At 47.9% G+C, this 18,783-nt stretch overlaps 1 protein-coding gene across 1 annotated transcript; it reads left to right on the forward strand.

Annotated features, from left to right (window-relative positions):
- Positions 1-17,247: 17,247 nt before the first annotated feature.
- LOC122008115 (transcription termination factor MTEF1, chloroplastic) lies at positions 17,248-18,381 on the forward strand. Its single transcript, XM_042563750.1, has one exon. The coding sequence runs from the start codon at positions 17,293-17,295 to the stop codon at positions 18,196-18,198; it is 906 nt and encodes a 301-aa protein (XP_042419684.1). The 5' UTR covers positions 17,248-17,292; the 3' UTR covers positions 18,199-18,381.
- The last annotated feature ends 402 nt before the right edge of the window (positions 18,382-18,783 follow it).

Consider the following 18,783-nt stretch of genomic DNA (forward strand, 5'->3'; position numbering starts at 1 on the left):
GAAAATAAAACATCTCTCCAATCTACAAATAAGGAAAGAGATCTAATCTCTTTCTTTAATCTTTTGTAGATCTTTTACAAGAGAGATATTTTAATTTTAATTCTCTTTAAATTATATCTTCCACATAATAATAAAAATTAAAATTAAATTTCTTTTTTAATTTAATTTGGCCGGCCCTACTAGCTTGGGTTCAAGCTAGGGCCGGCCACCCAATTTTATACTTAGGCCGGCCCTAGCTTGTTCCCAAGCTAGCTTGGCCGGCCCCTATTGGGTGGGTATAGAAGGTGGGTATAGGTGGGTATAGAACTCTTCAAATAAGAGGCTACGATAGGGACCGAGAGGAGGAATTGGTTTTGGTCTCCCGATAAAATTAAGCATCCCGTGTTCGCCCCGAACACACAACTTAATTTTATCAATGATAATTCATTCCACTAGAGAACTATCATTGAACTACCGCACCAATCCCAAATTACATTTTTGGGCTCCTTCTTATTATGAGTGTGTTAGTCTCCCTGTGTTTAAGACATCGAATGCCCACTAATTAAGTGAGTTACTGACAACTCATTTAATTAATATCTAAGTCCAAGAGTAGTACCACTCAACCTTATTATCATGTCGGACTAAGTCCACCTGCAGGGTTTAACATGACAATCTTTATGAGTTCCTCTTGAGGACATTATCAACCTAGTATCTCTAGGACACAGTTTCCTTCTATAATCAACAACACACACTATAAGTGATACCATTTCCCAACTTATCGGGTTTATTGATTCATCGAACTAAATCTCACCCATTGATAAATTAAAGAAATAAATATCAAACATATGTGCTTGTTATTATATTAGGATTAAGAGCACACACTTCCATAATAACTGAGGTCTTTGTTCCTTTACAAAGTCAGTATAAAAGAAATGACCTCTAATGGTCCTACTAAATACACTCTGAGTGTACTAGTGTAATTATATAGTTAAGATAAACTAATACCTAATTACACTACGACCTTCTAATGGTTTGTTCCTTTCCATTTTAGTCGTGAGCTTCTGTTTATAATTTATAAGGTACTGATAACATCATCTTCTGTATGTGACACCACATACTATGTTATCTACAATATAAATTAAATGAACAACTACAAACAAATGTAGACAATTAGACCAAATGTGATTCTTTATTCATAATGAATGTTTACAAAGCTTAGGCTTTCAGTATACACTCCAACACTTTCTTCCCCCTCCAAGTCTTCGGGCACGAGCTCGGCTCAGGAGACAAGTTTGGGCCAGGAACAGGCCTATGACCTGGAGGTAGCAGGCCCGCCGTCAGACCGACTTACTACGGCGCCACTCCAGAGCGTGCTACCTGCCCCGCCTTCACCTTCTGGTGGCCAACCCATGGATTCGTTGACACCTCCGGCCTCCTCCCCTCTGATACCAATGAGCTCGGTCGTGCCTGTTTCTGAACCGCCCTCCCCGGACTGGGCTTTTAGGGCCCTCTGGAGGCTTCCTTCGGCGACTGACCCGGCGAACGTGCCGGCTGCCACCTCACCCCCTTTTTTTGGCAGGGTCGACTTCCACGGGGCCTTGGCCAACTCCTGGCAATCGGCTCATCGGCAGTTTTGGGAAAGCGAATACCCTCTGGAAGAGCTCGATCAGGTTGCTTGTTCTCTGGTCGCGGTGAGTCCCTTCTTCCCTTCTTTCCTTCTTCTAGGTGTGCGTGTGTGTTTCCATAACCTCCTTTCCCCTCCTATGGGCACTTGCAGACCTGCTCGGCGAGTCTGAGCGTAGTCCAACGAGCGGCCGAGCTAGAACGGGAGAATGTGGCACTCAAGGCACGTCTCCGGGAACTGGAACCCCCTTCATCTTTCACAGCTCCTTCTGAGCCCTCCCTGGAAGCCTGGACTCCTGTCTGCATGCCGCCGGGGAATCAGCAGCCTCCGCCCGGGCCCTTTCTGACGCCGCATTCAACAAACTGCGGGCATTGGAGGCGGCCTTAAAGGCGAGTGAGTCCTCTCTGGCCTCTGAAGTGGAACGCCGTCAAACGGCGACCTCTGAACTGAAAAATCGAGAGGCAGAGCTGCTTGCCCAGTCCAGGGAATTGGCTCTGCTGAAGCAAGGTCGGGAGCTCCTACAGATGGGGCTGGCTGAAGCCCAAACCGTGTCCAGTGCTGCTGTGGGTCGGGAAACCACCCTGCGAGCTCAGTGGGAAGCTTGTCAGGCCCAGCTTCAATCTTTGCAGGCGGAGCTTTCGCGGGCCCAGGAGGCAGTGTCTCAGGGCCAGAGTGACCTGGCTGCAGCTCGCGCGGAGGCTACCCAGGACAAGGACGCCCTGGCAGAATACCTGGCGGGAGAGCTCGGGCGGCTGAAGGCCTACCGCTTGGCCTATGTTCGTTCTTCCTTTTTCCTTCAGAAGCTGGGGCGCTGGATGGTCGTGCTGCTGAGTTACGGGGTTGTTGGCGGGGTGAGACAAGCCTTTGAGCAAGGTTATTTGCGCGCAGCACCCCCCGCCACTTTCTTGGATACTGCTCGCCTGGCCCGGGAATTGCCGCAGGACACCTTCCCCTCCTTTGAGGCGGATGACGGGCTCTTCTTCCAGGCTGCTCCTCCTCCTGCTGCCGCTCCAACCCCCGTAGAGGTGTCTTCCCAGGATCTTCCTGCCGCCATCCCCGAAGCTTCTGAAGCCCTTGCCCCTTCTCCTACTGAACCAACCGACCTGGCTTCCCCTCGGTCGGCTCCTGATAACCTGTCTCCTCCTTCTCCGAACGTAGTGTAACTAGAACTATGTTATGCTGCTTGCTTTTTGATGCGTTGCTACCGGCTCTTCTTTGATGACATTTGTGTAATCGTACTGACCTCGGCCTGCTTATCTCCGATTTCCCCTACGATCCGACAACTGTGCCGCGTTCCCCCCTCCGCGTACTTGTAGCTTGTTTTCTTTGGGCAATTGTTCGTTGGTTTCGGCCGAGCTTTGATGATCAGATTTCCCTTGTCTACTTTCCTTCGCTACATGGCTTCTCCCCCCCATCGCTGCCCTTCTACTGAGCCGGCCTGGGCCAAAGGCTACCTCGTGTGTCTGTGCGGCTCACTGATTTGACTTATCTGCCTTCTGGTGACTTCTCCGTATACTTTTGTCCTGTTTGAAACAATTTCCTAGGGGGGCGCTTCGTATATCGAGCCCTTGTCTTCCCTTTAATGCCCCCTGGATATCTTCTCGAAGCTCATCACAGAGCGTTCCTCGTCTACTCCAGACCCGGCATCTACCGTCCATTGTTAACTTACGAAAATGTCCTCCGCCCACCATACCTATAAGTATCATCTGACCCTTTCTTTCACCATCATGGTAGAGCACTCAAACGTCGCTGCCGCCGACTAATTTCCTCTGAAACCCTGCGACGATCAGTCCCTTCCCCTTCGGCGCTTCTTTGCGGGTGTCCTCTCCACCCTCTAAGGCGCTATCTTCTGCCATGGCCTCTCCTTCCTGGGTCTCTCTGTTGGCGGAGCATTTTCCAGGCGTTTCGAACTTCGCCGAGTTAGATTGGGATGACCTACGGTACACTTATGAAATCCCTGTTAGCTTCCGCCCTATCATCCCTACTGTTGCACACCTTTACTTCGATCCTCCGCCGGGTTCGTGTACTTTCTTCACCGAGCAATTTGTGTCTGGCTTTCGTCTACCTCCACATCCTTTCCTATCTGGAGTGTGCCGCTACTTCAACATCCCCTTAGGTCAGTTAACCCCCGACTCCATAAAGATTTTATGTGACTTCGTGATACTCTGTGAGGTTTGTGAAGTTTCCTGGTCTGCCCCCCTCTTTCACTGCTTCTTCGCCCTCGCTCGGCGTGCCGATGGTCTTTTTGACTTTCAAGCTCGCAGTCAAACTGCCTTTTTCTCCCGTCTTCCTTCTCCTCCCGCCAACTGGAGGAAAAAAATTCTTTTTTCTCCGATTTCCCGAAGAGACAGGCTGGCCTATGCGTTGGCAACCTGAACTTCCTCCGCCTCCGGCGTTGGAAGAGTATCATATGGACCTCTCCTATGCTGTAGCAGCGACAAGAATGGAGCTTTGGCGCCTGGATCTGACGAGACTGCTATCTGAAGACATGCTTTCTTTTTTCCGGCTGAATCCCTCCTTCTCCGGGGCGCCGCGCTCATTAGGTAAATCCGCGCTTGGCTCTTCTCTCCTGCTTACGCTTGTTTTCTCTGCAAGGATAACCTTCCGTGTCGACGCCTACAGCGGAGGCCCTGTATCGTGCCTCAGAGGTTCTGCCCCTGCCCCTAGACGATCTGGAAATAATGCGACGTGGTCGAGTAATCTTGGAGAGGAGGCTACTCCCTTATCCCGGCCCCGTTTCCCCCGGGGCAGCAGTCCAACCCGTTTCCGACCCCACTGCGCATGAAGCTCCTTCTCCACAGGTCGCCCCCAGCGGGGATCGGGGTCACGCTCAGGCTAGCCATCGAGTTAGGCGGGTATTCCGAGGACCCCCCGGGCCTCCCGACGGGGTCGCGCGGCTCTTCATCGCGCGGGTCGAAACTTGTCTAGTCAAGGCGCTGCGGGTGGCGATGTCACGGCCCCCTCCCAGGGTCTACCTAATTCTGATGATTCTGGCTCTGATGGTCAGCCCCAACTCCAAAGACGGCGCCGAAGACCAGGTCTAACTTTTCGCAGACTCGATGCTGTTCCCTTATCACCGCAGTGTTCCCTGCCGTCATCATGGCTGGCTCTAACATCATTTCCTCTTGTTATTGTTGCGTTATTTCCCTAGCAGCCTCCCCCAACCCCTACCGGGGAAGACCCTCTGCATTTCGTTCTGCCCCCCTTCCTCAGGAGGAGGACAGCCCCGGTGAGCAACGTGGTCCGGCATCAGGCGAGCCCACTCCCGAGTCGCCTCCTGCTCCTCCCGGCTCGGACGCAGGCCCTTCTCAACCCGCTGGCCCTTCTCAACCTGCCCGCCATTGTTATAGGACCACTATCCCCTCTGAAGCAGCTCAGGCTCGACGACATGATGTCTCTACTAGCGTCTTGGCGATGAAAGGCTGCCTTGGCAGCTTGTGGGCAGAGAGCATGAATCAAATGGGTAGCTTGTCGCCCTTAGCTCAAATGGATAGGTTCTCGAAGTCTTGGGCTAAAGTAAGTACCTTGTTCCTTCTCCTGAATGCGAGTTTGCTTTAACTGAGGGCTGTTATTCTTGGTTCAGACTCACGCAGAGTCCCTGGTGCTGAACCAATCCTTCCACACCCTCCATCATGAAAGCAAAGACCTCCGGGACAAAGTCTCTGAACTAGAGCTACAATTGAATGATCCTGATCAAGCCAGCCACGCCTTGCGAGCCGAGATTCGAGCTCTAACCAACCAGACTGAGCGGCAAAAAAGGTCTCTGACGCAGGTCAGAGACGAGCTCCGAGCTGTGCATGAAGAAAGAGCCGCACAAGAGGCGGGACATCAGCAACAGCTCGCCCATCAGGTTGGGGAGGCTCAGTCCAGAGATACCCTGCTACGGGAGAAGGACAATAAGCTGGAGGTTCAGGCAGCTAAGTTGGCAGCCCAGGAAGCAGAGCTGCAGGCCTTGAGGGAGGAACTGTCTCAGTCTCGGGCGGCTCTGACGGGAGTGTCTACCGCCTTGTCAGCCTATCAAGAGGGAGAAGAGGCTCGTTGCCTGCGAAGCCGAATGTCGTATCTGACTTCTCCTGAATTTCTATCCCAGGCTGGGGCACGCTTTGCTATGACCGTGCCATATACGGCGGCTGGAGTTATCAGGCAACTGAACGCGCAGGGCTTCTTGAGCTCCGTCCCAGCAGCAGACTTCTTGAATCACAACCTAATCATTCAAGGCTTCCCGGATGAGATTTTTGCTCCTTTCAAATGATCTATACTAGCCACTTAAACTGGGAAATCGTTACATGTACATATGTCTTTTCGAGTTTTCACTTGACTATCCTACTACTTCCACGCCCATCGTCAGATCCAGCCTACGTCCACAGAGCCAGCCCCCTCAAACTCGATAGGGCCGCAGGTAGTTGGCACTCCAAGGTCGATCCAACTTCCTTCCTTGAGCGTCTTGTAAATAATAGGCTCCCGATGCCAATCTCTTGATAACCTTGTACGGTCCATCCCATTGAGGAGCCAACTTTGTCACCTCCCCCAAGGGCTTTATCTGCTTCCAGACCAGGTCACCTTCTCCGAAGAACCGAGGGATCACCTTCCTATTATAGTTCTGTCTCATTCTCTGTCTGTAGGCTTCCAACCTGGCAACTGTTTGCTCACGAATTTCGTTGATGAAATCCAGCTCAGCCAGCCGCCGCTCGGTGTTCTCTCCGTCATACATCATCCTTCTTACAGAAGGTATCCCGACCTCCAGGGGAACCACTGCTTCATTACCATAAACCAGATGGAAGGGTGTCAGACCTGTGCTCTCTCGGGGCGTCGTACGGTAGGCCCACAAAATGCCTGGGAACTCGTCCACCCAGCTGCCCCCCATGTGATCCAGCTTGACTTTAAGCCTGCGTACTATCTCCCGATTGACCACCTCGGTCTGACCATTACTTTGAGGATGAGCCACTGAGGTGAAGGCCTGGGTTATGCCGAACCCCTTGCACCAATTCTGTATCCTGTGCCCTTGAAATTGTCTACCATTGTCTGACACCAACTTATGGGGTAAGCCAAATCTGCAAAAGATATTTTTCCATAGGAACTGGATCACCGCATTTTCAGTGATTCTGGCTAGGGCTTCTGCTTCTACCCACTTGGAGAAGTAGTCTACTACTACCAACAAGAAGCGCCTCTGCCCGGTAGCCATCGGGAAAGGCCCCACGATATCCATACCCCATTGGTCGAAAGGGCAGGATACTGTAGAAGTTCTCAGTAGCTCTGTAGGTCTGTGCGTCAGGCTCTGGTACTTCTGGCATGATAGACAAGTATTCACCAACCTCTGTGCGTCCTTCTGCAAGGTAGGCCAGAAATAACCAGCCAGCAATACCTTCCGAGCCAGCGTTCTTCCCCCAGCTTGATTACCACAGCACCCCGAATGTATCTCTCGCAAGGCCTGGTCCGCTTCCTCCATATTCAGGCACTTGAGTAGAGGTCTGGAGAAAGACCTTTTGTACAGCTGATCCCCAATCATTGCATAAGAGTGGGCTTGCCTCCTGATCATACGCGCTTCCTCGGGGTTGGTGGGTATGGCTCCTTGCTGAAGAAAGCTCATTATGGGCGCTCTCCAATCAATTACTTCTCCCGCGTTATTCTGTAAATCTATCTTGGCTACAAGGAAGGTCTGCGCTATAGATCGGTCGAGCGTCCATGTACTCAGGGAACTAGCCATTTTAGCCAACTCATCCGCTCTTTCATTTTCAGCTCTAGGAATCTTCGTGACTGTGACCTCCTTGAATTCTCCTTTCATCTTTTCATAAGCCTCCTCATAAACTTGCATCCTCTCGCTATTCACCCCAAATTGCCCGGTTGTCTGCTGCGTTACCAGCTGGGAATCAGAATATATGATGACTCGGCTCGCCCCTACATGCCGAGCTGCTTGCAGGCCTGTTAGTAGAGCTTCATATTCTGCCTCATTGTTGGTGGCTCTGAAATTTAACCGCACGACCAACTGCATGATATCTCCCTGTGGGGATATGAGCAGTGCTCCTACGCCACTCCCCCGATGGGTAGCCGACCCGTCCACGTAGATTTTCCAGACCTCTTCTGAGTCCGCTGGGTATACTTCTGTCAGGAAATCTGCCAGAGCCTGTGCTTTGATTGCGGTTCGAGGCTGATATTGTATGTCATACTCCCCTAGCTCAGTTGCCCACTTGATAAGCCGACCCGCCACTTCCACCTTGGTGAGAGCTCGGCCCATTGTACTGTTCGTCAAGACGGTAATGGGGTGCGCCAAGAAATACGGTCGGAGTCGCCGAGCCATGAGAACAAGTCCATAGACTAACTTTTCCAGGGCCGTATATCGAGATTCGGCCCCCTTCAATAGATGACTGAAGAAATACACCGGTCGTTGAACATTATCCTGCTCCTTAACTAGCACAGCCCCCATGGCCTCGGGGGTGGCCGACAAGTAGACCCAAAGGGGCTCTCCCACAACAGGTTTGAACAGTGATGGCAAAGACCCCAGGTACTGCTTCAGCTCTTCAAAGGCCTGTGTGCATTCTTCCGTCCATTGAAACTTGGCCGCTTTCCTGAGCACTTTGAAGAAGGGCACCGCTCTATCTGCAGATTTGGAGATAAATCGGGACAGGGCTGTTATCCTGCCGACCAGCTTCTGCGTCTCCTTCAGATTCTGAGGGATCTGCATGTTCCGAAGTGCTTGCACCTTCTCAGGGTTGGCCTCTATCCCTCGTTCGGTCACCAGATAGCCCAGAAACTTCCCTCCTTTGGCCCCGAACAGACATTTCAAGGGATTCAGCTTCACCCCATATTGTCTCAGAGTCCCACAGGTTTCTTCTACATCTTTTATCAGACTGGACGCTAGAGGGAACTTGATCAGGATGTCATCAACATAAACCTCTACGTTCCGCCCGATCTGAGCCCGAAAGACTTTGTCCACCATCCTTTGGTAGGTAGCTCCAGCGTTCCTGAGTCCGAATGACATGACGGTATAGCAGAAAGTACCGTCAGCCGTTATGAAGTTGACCTTCTCCTGGTCTTCCTGGGCTAAGGGTATTTGATGATATCCCTGATAAGCGTCCATCATGCATATCCTTTCACAACCAGCCGTTGAGTCCACCACCTGATCGATACGCGGGAGAGGATAACAGTCTTTGGGAGTGGCTTTGTTGAGGTCGCGAAAGTCTATGCACACCCTCCACTTGTTGTTTGGCTTCTTTACCAACACGACGTTAGAGAGCCAAGACGGGAATTGCACCTCTCGGACGTGTCCAGCCCTCAGGAGCTGCTCTACTTCAGCTCGGATAATTTTATTCTGCTCGGCAGGGAAGTTTCTCTTCTTCTGCTTAACTGGCTTAGCCTCGGGTATAATATGCAATTTGTGTTCAGCTACTTCTGGTCTGACCCCGGGCAGCTCCTCTGGCGACCAAGCAAAGACATCTCGGTTGCGGCTCAGACACTGTATCAGCTCCGCTTCAAGCTCTGGCGGTAAGTCACTGGCGATACGAGTGATGCTCTCCGATCTGTCGGGGTGTAGCTGGACCTCCTCCCAAGAGATCGGTTCTTCAGTAATAGGTAGCGGTTCCTCTTGGATAGCGTGTACTCCCCCATCTTGCGTCCTCCGGCTTTTGCGCGCCTCTACTCGGACCATGTCTATGTAGCAGCTACGAGACACTTTCTGCTCCCCCTTGACCTCTCCGACCTGCTCGCCGACCGGGAACTTGATCTTCTGGTGAAAGGTGGAGACGGCAGCCCGGAACTCATGCAGGGTTGGCCTTCCCAGGATAACGTTGTAGGAGGAAGGCGAATCCACCACAATGAAAGTGCTCCTCTGCGTGCGCACCAATGGCTCAGTGCCCATGGAAATGACCAGCTTGATCTGACCCATGGGTTTGACTTCATTACCTGTAAATCCGTACAAGGAAGTGGTTACAGGTTGGAGCTCAGCGGCGTCGATCTGCATCTCCTCAAACGCAGCCCTGAATAAAATGTTGACCGAGCTCCCGGTATCCACAAAGACCCGAGCCACTCGGCTATTAGCAATAACGACCCTGATTATGAGGGCATCATCGTGGGGCAGCTCTAAACCCTCCAAGTCTTGGGGCCCGAAGCTGAGGACAGGGCCAGATGCCTGCTCGTAGCTGCATCCCACGGCCCCTACATATAGTCGCCGGCTATGTGCTTTACGTGCCCGGCCTGAGTCTCCGTCAGTGGGCCCTCCTGAAATCATACCAATCTCTCGCACAGCCACGTTGCCCCGATTATCAAGTTCTCCGGCGTCTCTTCGGTCTTCGCCGGGGCCAGCTTGGTTAGATGGGCCAGCTAGGTCGGGCCGGGCCTGACGGCTGCGGCCCGTTCTTCCTCCATTCTCAGATTTGGGTCGTAAGCAAGTCCTTGCTCCACAGCTCGCCTGGAATCCCGGGCGAATTGGAAGCGATTTGAGATCGTGTGTCCTGGACCGATGATATGTGCAATATGGTGCTCCCCGTCCAGCACTGGCGCTTGGCGGTGATCATGGAGTCGGCCTGCCTCGAGGCGGGGGGGCCTGGTTGAATGCGTTGGAAGGGTCGTGGTGCTCTTCTTCAGACGGTTGCTGGTGCCACCGTCTTTCTGGTCACCGCGGCTGCGCTTCTTCCACTTTGATGTAGCACGAAGCTTTCTACCATATCGTCAAAACTCCGGCGGGGTTTTTGATCTGAAGAATTCCCCTTCCCGCAATCCGTGGGAGAAGGCACTCATCATTATCTCACGGAGGGGACGTCGTTGGCTACTTGATCGAATCGATTGATGTAGCTTCACAGGGCTCGGTTGACTCCTGCTTGAGAGCAAAAGACGGTGGTCGATTTTTGGTACTTACGACTGCTGGCGAAACGGCGCAGGAAGGCCGTTTTGAAGTCCCTGAAGCGGCTGATGGATTCTGGGGGCAATCCATCGAACCACTTTTGCGCCGATCCAGACAGAGTGTGCAGGAAGACTCGGCATTTGACGGCATCGCTATATTGATACAATATAGCCGCGTTCTTGAACTTTCTCAGATGCTCTTCTGGGTCCTTGCTCCCATCATATTCTCCAATGTTTGGGGCTCGGTAACCCCTCGGCAGGCTTTCTTTCAAGATCTGGGCAGAGAAAGGTACCTTATCGTCAGGATCTTCGAGCAGATCTTCGGCTTCCCTTTCCTGAATCCCGAGGCGGGTGTAGAGAGCTTTCCGCCACCGAGTGGCGGCTCCTCCTTCTTTGGACTACGCCCGCGAGGTCCGGACCGATGATAATCGCGCGGGCTCTGAATGAAGCACGGGAGTTCTTTCTACCGCTTCCTCTTTGAGCCCGCCAAGCGGGAGCTAGTTCTTGGATGCCTCGGGCTAGGCCAGTCGTGAACTGCCTTGTCTTTCGAGGCGGCCCGCCTCGACCTCCTTGAAAGCTCGTACTCCCGCAGTCATAGTTACATTGATCCTCCGGCTAGAACTTCGCCGAGTCCTCCATCTTCACGCTCCGGAACAGGTTGTTCCCACAGACGGCGCCAAATTTGATCCCGTCCGGAGTTGAGTCGGACGGAGGCGGTCGCGGACAAGGCGTTGACGGAAAGTCGCGGGCGGTGCAGGTTCCCCACGGGTGGTTGATGCGGCTGCAGGACACTCAGACGATCCCCCTCACGTTAGAGACCAAAACCGTGGAAAAGTCCCGGATCGGGCCCTCCGACGCTAAGTCATGTCCTTTTCCCAAAAAGCGCATGAAGGAGAAAAGGAAAAGCAGGAAAAAAGTAACGAGGGAGTGTGATACCGCTGGGATTTCTCCTTTATGCGTCCTCCGCTAGAACCCGCCCTCCGCCGAAACGTTAGACGCCCGGCTTTGTCCTCTAGTTCCGGACACCTCGCGCTGCTATTTGTTGTGAAAGCATCTTCGTTAGGAACCTCCGCCGCACTTGGGTTTTGTCCTGAATGAGGGACAACTGGCTACTACCGCTATGAGGGCATCTTTTCGTTTAGGAACCTCCGCCCGCATAGTTGGTATGTAATGATTACCCCTGATGGACCGTTGAGCTTCTCCGCTCCCGTATTACTTAGCTCCTCCGATCCATTGTGTCCCCGCATCAGCCTGCACCTGTGGTTCGCATTTCCAGGCCTCCAACTCGCAGGCCTGCAACCCTAATTGTCTAGACATAGCTACGCTGATCTTCAACCCGCATCCTGCGCTTTGTACTTCCTGGCCCTCAACCGTAGGTCTGTAGCTCGGGCTGCTTCTGATCAGCTCTGCCGCTTCCGACCCATTGGCCTATACTTCCAGTTCTGGGCCTCTGCTTAGCTCTGCCGATACCGACTTGCATCCTGCGCTTTGTACTTCCTGGCCCTCAACCGCAGGTCTGTAGCTCGGGCTACTCGCATTTCCGGCCTCCACTCGCAGACCTGCAGCCCTCTGTCTTGCTCAGCTACGCTGATCTCGACTTGCATCCTGCGCTTTGTACTTCCTGGCCCTCAACCACAGGTCTGTGTCTCGGGCTGCTTCTGATCAGCTCTGCCGCTTCCGACCCATTGGCCTATACTTCCAGTTCTTGGCCTCTGCTTAGCTCTGCCGATACCGACTTGCATCCTGCGCTTTGTACTTCCTGGCCCTCAACCGCAGGTCTGTGGCTCGGGCTGACTCCGCTCAGCTCTGCCGACCCTGACCGACCTACGTGCTCTGTATTTCCGGGCCCTCTACTGCAGGCCTGTGGATCGAGCTGACTCCTCTCAGCTCTGCCGATCCCAACCCGCTTCTGCCTATGCTGAGCCCTGACTGCCCTGTCAGCCTGCCTTTTTGACCGCCAAGTCGCCATGACTATTGACCGCCACCTCCTCGTGACTTTTGACCGCCACATAGTCTGGACTTTTCTAATCCTTTCCTCTTGGGCCCCTCCATCACTAACCGTATCAGCGGTGATCAGATTTAGGGCAAACGGCAGCGATTCAGCAGGGCTGGTGGATCTCCGGAGAGGAAGAGAGTTCGCCGGCGGGGGCAGAGGCGGCAGCGACTCAGGTGAAGATTAGCATTAAAGAAATTGGGAAATGCGAGCAGGCCGCGGCGGCCGCTGGCCGTGAGCAGGCCGCGGCCGCCGGCCGTGTGAAAACGAAAAGAGAGAGAGGAGAGGAGCATACCTGAGTCGATGGTTGCGGATCGCGGAGAACGGGAGGAGAGGGCACGAGTTTGCCGGAGAGATCACCGCTGGAAAATCGCCGAGAGAGAGGAAAAAGAGGATCACGCGAAGAGGAAGACCGATCGGTGCCCTTATTCTAAAGTGGATTATCGACGAAATTAGGTTTCTATCGGTAAATACCGACGGAACCCTACTTCCGTTGGTAAATACCGACGGGACCCTACTTCCGTCGGTAAATACCGACGGAACTCTACTTCCGTCGGTAGTCACCGACGGAGTTATTAATTCCGTCGGTGATTACCGACGGATTTAATAATTCCGTCGGTGACTACCCCGGTTAACAAGAGCAAATTTTAACGGGTTTAAAATCTAACGGGTGGGGGGAATCCAACCGACGAAAACCTACTTCCGTCGGTGTTTCCCGACGGACACCTAATTCCGTCGGTAATGTATGAAACCCGCTAACCTGGATCTTCTCGGATTTCCGACTGAATTCAATTCGGTTGGAAATCGCCGACTGAGTATTTAAATCCGTCGGTATTCACCGATGGAACACTAAGTCTGTCGGTAATTACCGACGGAATTAGTGTTCTGTCAGCAATGGCCGACAGAATTTAATTCCGTCGGCATTCGCCGACGGAATATAAATTCAGTCGGTACTCCCGTCGTTAATTATAGGTATTTTTGTAGTGTTACTTATGAGACAACTTATGTAGTTATGAACAAAGACATATCTATAAGTCAAGGTTGCCTTCATAATTTTCTCAAGATGAGATCATTTATGTGCTAATAATGATCGAAGTAAATGAACCCACCAATTATTGAACCCGTTGAAGGCCAAATTAGAATTCATATGTTGAATTCATGATTAGACATTAGGTATGTCTAGATCAAAATCTGTACGATGTTAAATTTTGAGAAAAATATGCACTTTTTTTAAAAAAAAGAATATCGTAACATGTAATTCATACCATATGTGTTATAGCGACAATAAGGGTAGTAAGATAATTGATCCTTGCTTTTCCACTATGTGAGACCCTTGAGATTATAAATTAATCTTAGTTTTACCATAAGTGACTATTTAGTTGTTTACTTGAAGTTTTAATTAATGACTGCTTCTTTAGCATGTATTCTATGACTATATATGATTCAGTCTATGGAGCATAGCTAGGAAAGTGACTAATTAGAATGAATAGATTCAAGCTAAAAAAGGAAATTAAATAGATTTGTAACTTTTGATATTATTCACTGGTCGATCCATTTATGTTATGTATAGAAATAATTGTGAATATTTAAATATGAAACATACTTTTAACATAAAAGTTATTATGAGGGATTAGAGATGTTCATATTGATGTAAATAAAGATTATTTAATTTGAGTAAATAGCAAGACATGGATATCTCCAAGATAATGACTATGTGTCACCGAAAGATTAGATGTTTCTTAGATAATAGATATGTACCACCATGAGAAAGGCTATGTGCCATTATGAGAGTGACTGTCATTATGAGAGCAACCAAGTAAGGTGTAACAACTTTCTTAGCCTCGATTACTCAGTGTGTTTGTTGTCGCATGAATCGTTTTCTCTTAATATGGATTGTATGTTTTGATATAATCTTTGTGACTAAATCCTTATATGGTCTTTGTGGTTTGACTTGGACGAGTGAGAGATGTTGGACATGGGAGAAGTGAGAGGTGTGGGCAGTTACAAAAACTACCCACATACGTCACTTGTTTCTTTATATATGTTGTGCCCAAGTGCAAGAGAGTATGAGAGAGATCTGTTCTTGCTTATCTTTAAAATAGGAATATCCAAGTACAATTTTAGGATTTCGTTTGTGACCATTGAAGAGCTCTTCATTTTTGTAATTGCTCTTCCAATGGTGAGCACGAATCTTCCGACGGCGAGCATGAAGAACGAGATTCATCATCACAGATCAGTATAAGTGTTTATAGTTTGTTTTTTATCAGTTCATGCATTCAATCGAAAATTAGGGACATCATCTTAGAGAAAGCTCCAAAAAAAATGTAAAGCATATTTCACTAGATATTCAGAAAGATATCTTGAATGTTCTTGTCAACTAAGTGGAAACCAAGATTTGTAAAGAAATCGATGATGCAAAATTTTATATTTTAGTTGATGAAGCAAGAGATACATCTAACAAGGAGGCAGATGACTATTATATTAAGTTTTGTAGATATTGATGACTTTTTAAGAGAGCGGTTCTTTACCATTGCACATGTGACTGATATAGCTGTTGCAATATTTAACAAAGAAATATCTTATGCTCTTGGTTATTATGACTTGCATATCTACAAAATGCGATAACAAGTATATGATGGTGCTAGTAATATATATATATAACTTTTGAAATGGATTATAGACTATTTTCTTAAATTATTGTTCATGTATATATTATGTGCATTGTTTCATTTATCGACTTCAACTAACATTAACTGCAGTTGCTAAAAAAGTGGTATTCATTTGGTTATTTTTTTCAAAATTGAATTTTATATGTAATCTCATTAATGCATCTCCTAAACGTCATACTGAGTTATATATTACTTAAAGAATTTGAAGTTACACATATGGTAGCTATTGGTGAATGTGATACCGGTGGAGGATGTAAACAAATTTAAAATTTACTATGACCTGAAAAGACGAGTTCAAATTTTAACTCAACTTGTAGTATGATTGATATGTATAGCTATGTGATTACCCTATTAGGAAACATGGTAGATGATAGGTATTTTAACTCTATCCGTGATGAAGTTAGTGGTTTGTTGATTGCAATGAAATCTTTTAATTTCATATTTATGTTATACTTGATGCAAAAGATAATAGAGATAACATATATGCTTGTCGAGCGTTGCAAGAGAAATCTCTAGATATTTTAAATAAAATGAATTATGTTTCAACTATTAAATTTTGCTTCGTACTTTAAGAGGAGAAGGATTTGTTTTTTACTTAATTATATGAAAAAAGTTTGTGTCAAGTATAATATTGAGATACATCACATGAAAGCTCATTATAAATATGCAATATGTCATTCTTGTCAACATAATGACTAATCACAAATGAACATCACTATCAATTTGATATATTTATTGCTACAATAGATTTTTAAGTTGAAGAGTTTAATAGTATATTCAAGGATGTGATAGTCAAACTTCTTACACTTAATTGTGCTTTGGAACATAAAGAAAATTTTAAACTTCTTAATGTTGATTACATCTATCAACTTACTGAGAAATTCTATCTTTTTTTTACTTTAGATTTGTACTACATGAGAATGTAATTGGATCATAATAAATTTGATACTACTGGTCACGCAAAATTTTAAAATTTATTAATTATTTCTGAATTATATCGAATATTAGTTGAAATAAATAAGTCAAAAATTTACAATTTAATTGAGAGAAGATTTTTTCCTCATTTATTATAATTTTTATATTATAACTAAATCGTTTATTTTATATATTATATATTGAATCTAATATATTTATTTAATTAACATGTTGATTCGTCTCATTTTAACTTTTCTCATTTCTATAGTAACAAGGAAATGAATATTTTTAGGTATGAAATTTATTAGAAGTTACTAAGATGAAAAAAGAGTTTTTAGTAAATTTTATAACCATCTGTATTGAATAGTGTTAATTGAAAAAGATAAATGATATAATAATTAATGAATTGATAAAGAATATAACTTTAACAATATTTTTATTTCATGCTTTCGAATGATTTAAATATTAAATACTTTTATTTTATATTATATAAATAAAAAAAATATTCACATACTTTTTAATTTTATTTATATGTTTAAATTGATTAATTTATTATATATATATATATATATATATATATATAAAATCTGTCTACATAATCTTGAATCCAGATTACACCCAACCAACTTAGTGGCGGAGATCATTAATTATTATATTAATGATATAATAATTAATGAATTTATTAAGAATATAATTTGAATAATATTTTTATTTCATACTTTAGAATGATTTAAATATTAAATATTTTTATTTTATATTATATAAATAAAAAATATTCACATACTTTTTAATTTTATTTATATTTTTAAATTGATTAATTTATTATATCATATATAATCTGTCTAAATAATTTTGAATCCGGATTACACCCAGCCAACGTGGTGGCCGAGATCTAAACGGGGCCGGGGAGACGGAGTTGTTGGACAACAGCCTGGTGTGACTGCAACTGTAGACATGGCGGTGTTTGTGGAGCAACAGGGCCAGCAGATGGATGACATCGAGGCCAAAGTCGGCCGTGCTGCCAACTCCTCCTCCTCCACCGCCGCCGCCGTCGTGTTAACTCTCACCGTAATCTTGACAGATCACACCGACGTTGCTGTAATTGACATTACATTACTTTTGTTTTTCTTTGTATTATCCATGTAATCGAATCCACCAATCATCTTCCAGAATTCTGCCACGTATTAGCCTAGTCAACCTTTGCCATCAACGAACGATAAAGGTTGGATTTTTCCCCAATTCCTCTCAGCTGTTCCTCCATTCCACCACTACCAATCATCATGCCGCTCCACTCACTCTGCAGCGGCAGCGGCAGCGGCGGCGGCGGCGGCAAGTTTGCAGCAAACCCACGGCCCATCAAACCACCCTCCCTCTTCGCATCGCCTTCCCGGACACCCAACCAAGTCCACTTCCCCCTCCCTCCTCCCGACCTCCCCCTCCACCTCAAGGAGAAGATCCTGAGCCTCGAGGTGCTGGGCGTCGACGCCGGCCGCGCCCTCGCCCTCAACCCGGCCTTTCGTGCCGCCTCTCTTGACTCTGTCCACGCGATCATCTCCTTCCTCCTCTCCAAGGGCCTGCACCACAAGGACCTCCCCCGCATCCTCGGCATGTGCCCCTCCGTCCTCACCGCCTCCGTTCCCGCCGATCTCGCCCCCGTATTCGACTTCCTCTCCCGCGACCTCGGCGTCGCCCCCGCCGACCACCGCCGCGTCGTCAACAAGTGCCCCCGACTCCTGGCCTCCAGCGTCCCCCACCAGCTCCGCCCTGCTCTGCTCTACCTCCGTCGTCTGGGGTTCCGCGACCTCGCCTGGCTCGCCCACCACGAGCCCGTCCTCCTCGTCTCCAGCGTCGACCGCACGCTCATGCCCAAGCTGGACTTCCTCGTCGGCCTCGGGCTGAGCCAGGAAGACACGGCGGCGATGGTGCTGCGCTGCCCCGGGTTGTTCACCTTCAGCATCGAGAAGAACTTCAAGCCCAAGTTCGAGTACTTGGACAAGGAGATGGGGCGGCGGGTGGAGGAGCTGAAGGAGTTCCCCCAGTACTTCGCGTTCAGCTTGGAGAAGAGAATCAAGCCGCGGCACGAGGAGCTGTGCCGGAGGGGGATGCATACGATGCCATTGCCAGCGATGCTGAAGAGCACTGACGAGGAGTTCAGGGAGCTGATGGAGAAGAACACGCAGCTTTAATATGCTAAACCTCCTTGTACATGATCATTTTGTGTAGAAAATTATATTCTTCTCTTTATCGTGCATATTCCTTATGTACTAGTCACTATTTCAAATGTATATAATCGTCCGTGATTTATCTTCTTCGTGTTGACCTTGGGACGGATTAACGGAGGTGTTGGGACGAACATATTCATCTTTTTACCACAATATTCCTCAATTCAGATGCCTTCAAACTATTCAAAATATATTTTCTAACAAGGAGTGAAAACGATAAAAATAACCGATATATCTCAAGTAATTACTCGATTGATTTTGATAGTTTTAAACAAGTCACTTTAGTCCGAGTATAATGATTAGGGCATCTTTTCAATTTCAGTGAATTAACACGGGGCTGATGAGCCAGATATCCAAAAAAAAAAATCATTTAGCAGAAAAAAATGCTGCTCAATTTCGAAAACAAAGGCATGAATTGAAAGGCATGAAATACACAGATGTAGAACAAACTTCTAATTATGGAAAGATGAGGGGCTAGCAACCGAAAATGATGCCTCTTAGCCGAACTCGAGGGTGGTATGTGCAAATATTCCACCTCAGAGTACTTCT

This window comes from Zingiber officinale, chromosome 1B (assembly GCF_018446385.1).
Source record: "Zingiber officinale cultivar Zhangliang chromosome 1B, Zo_v1.1, whole genome shotgun sequence".
Classification (NCBI taxonomy): Eukaryota; Viridiplantae; Streptophyta; class Magnoliopsida; order Zingiberales; family Zingiberaceae; genus Zingiber; species Zingiber officinale.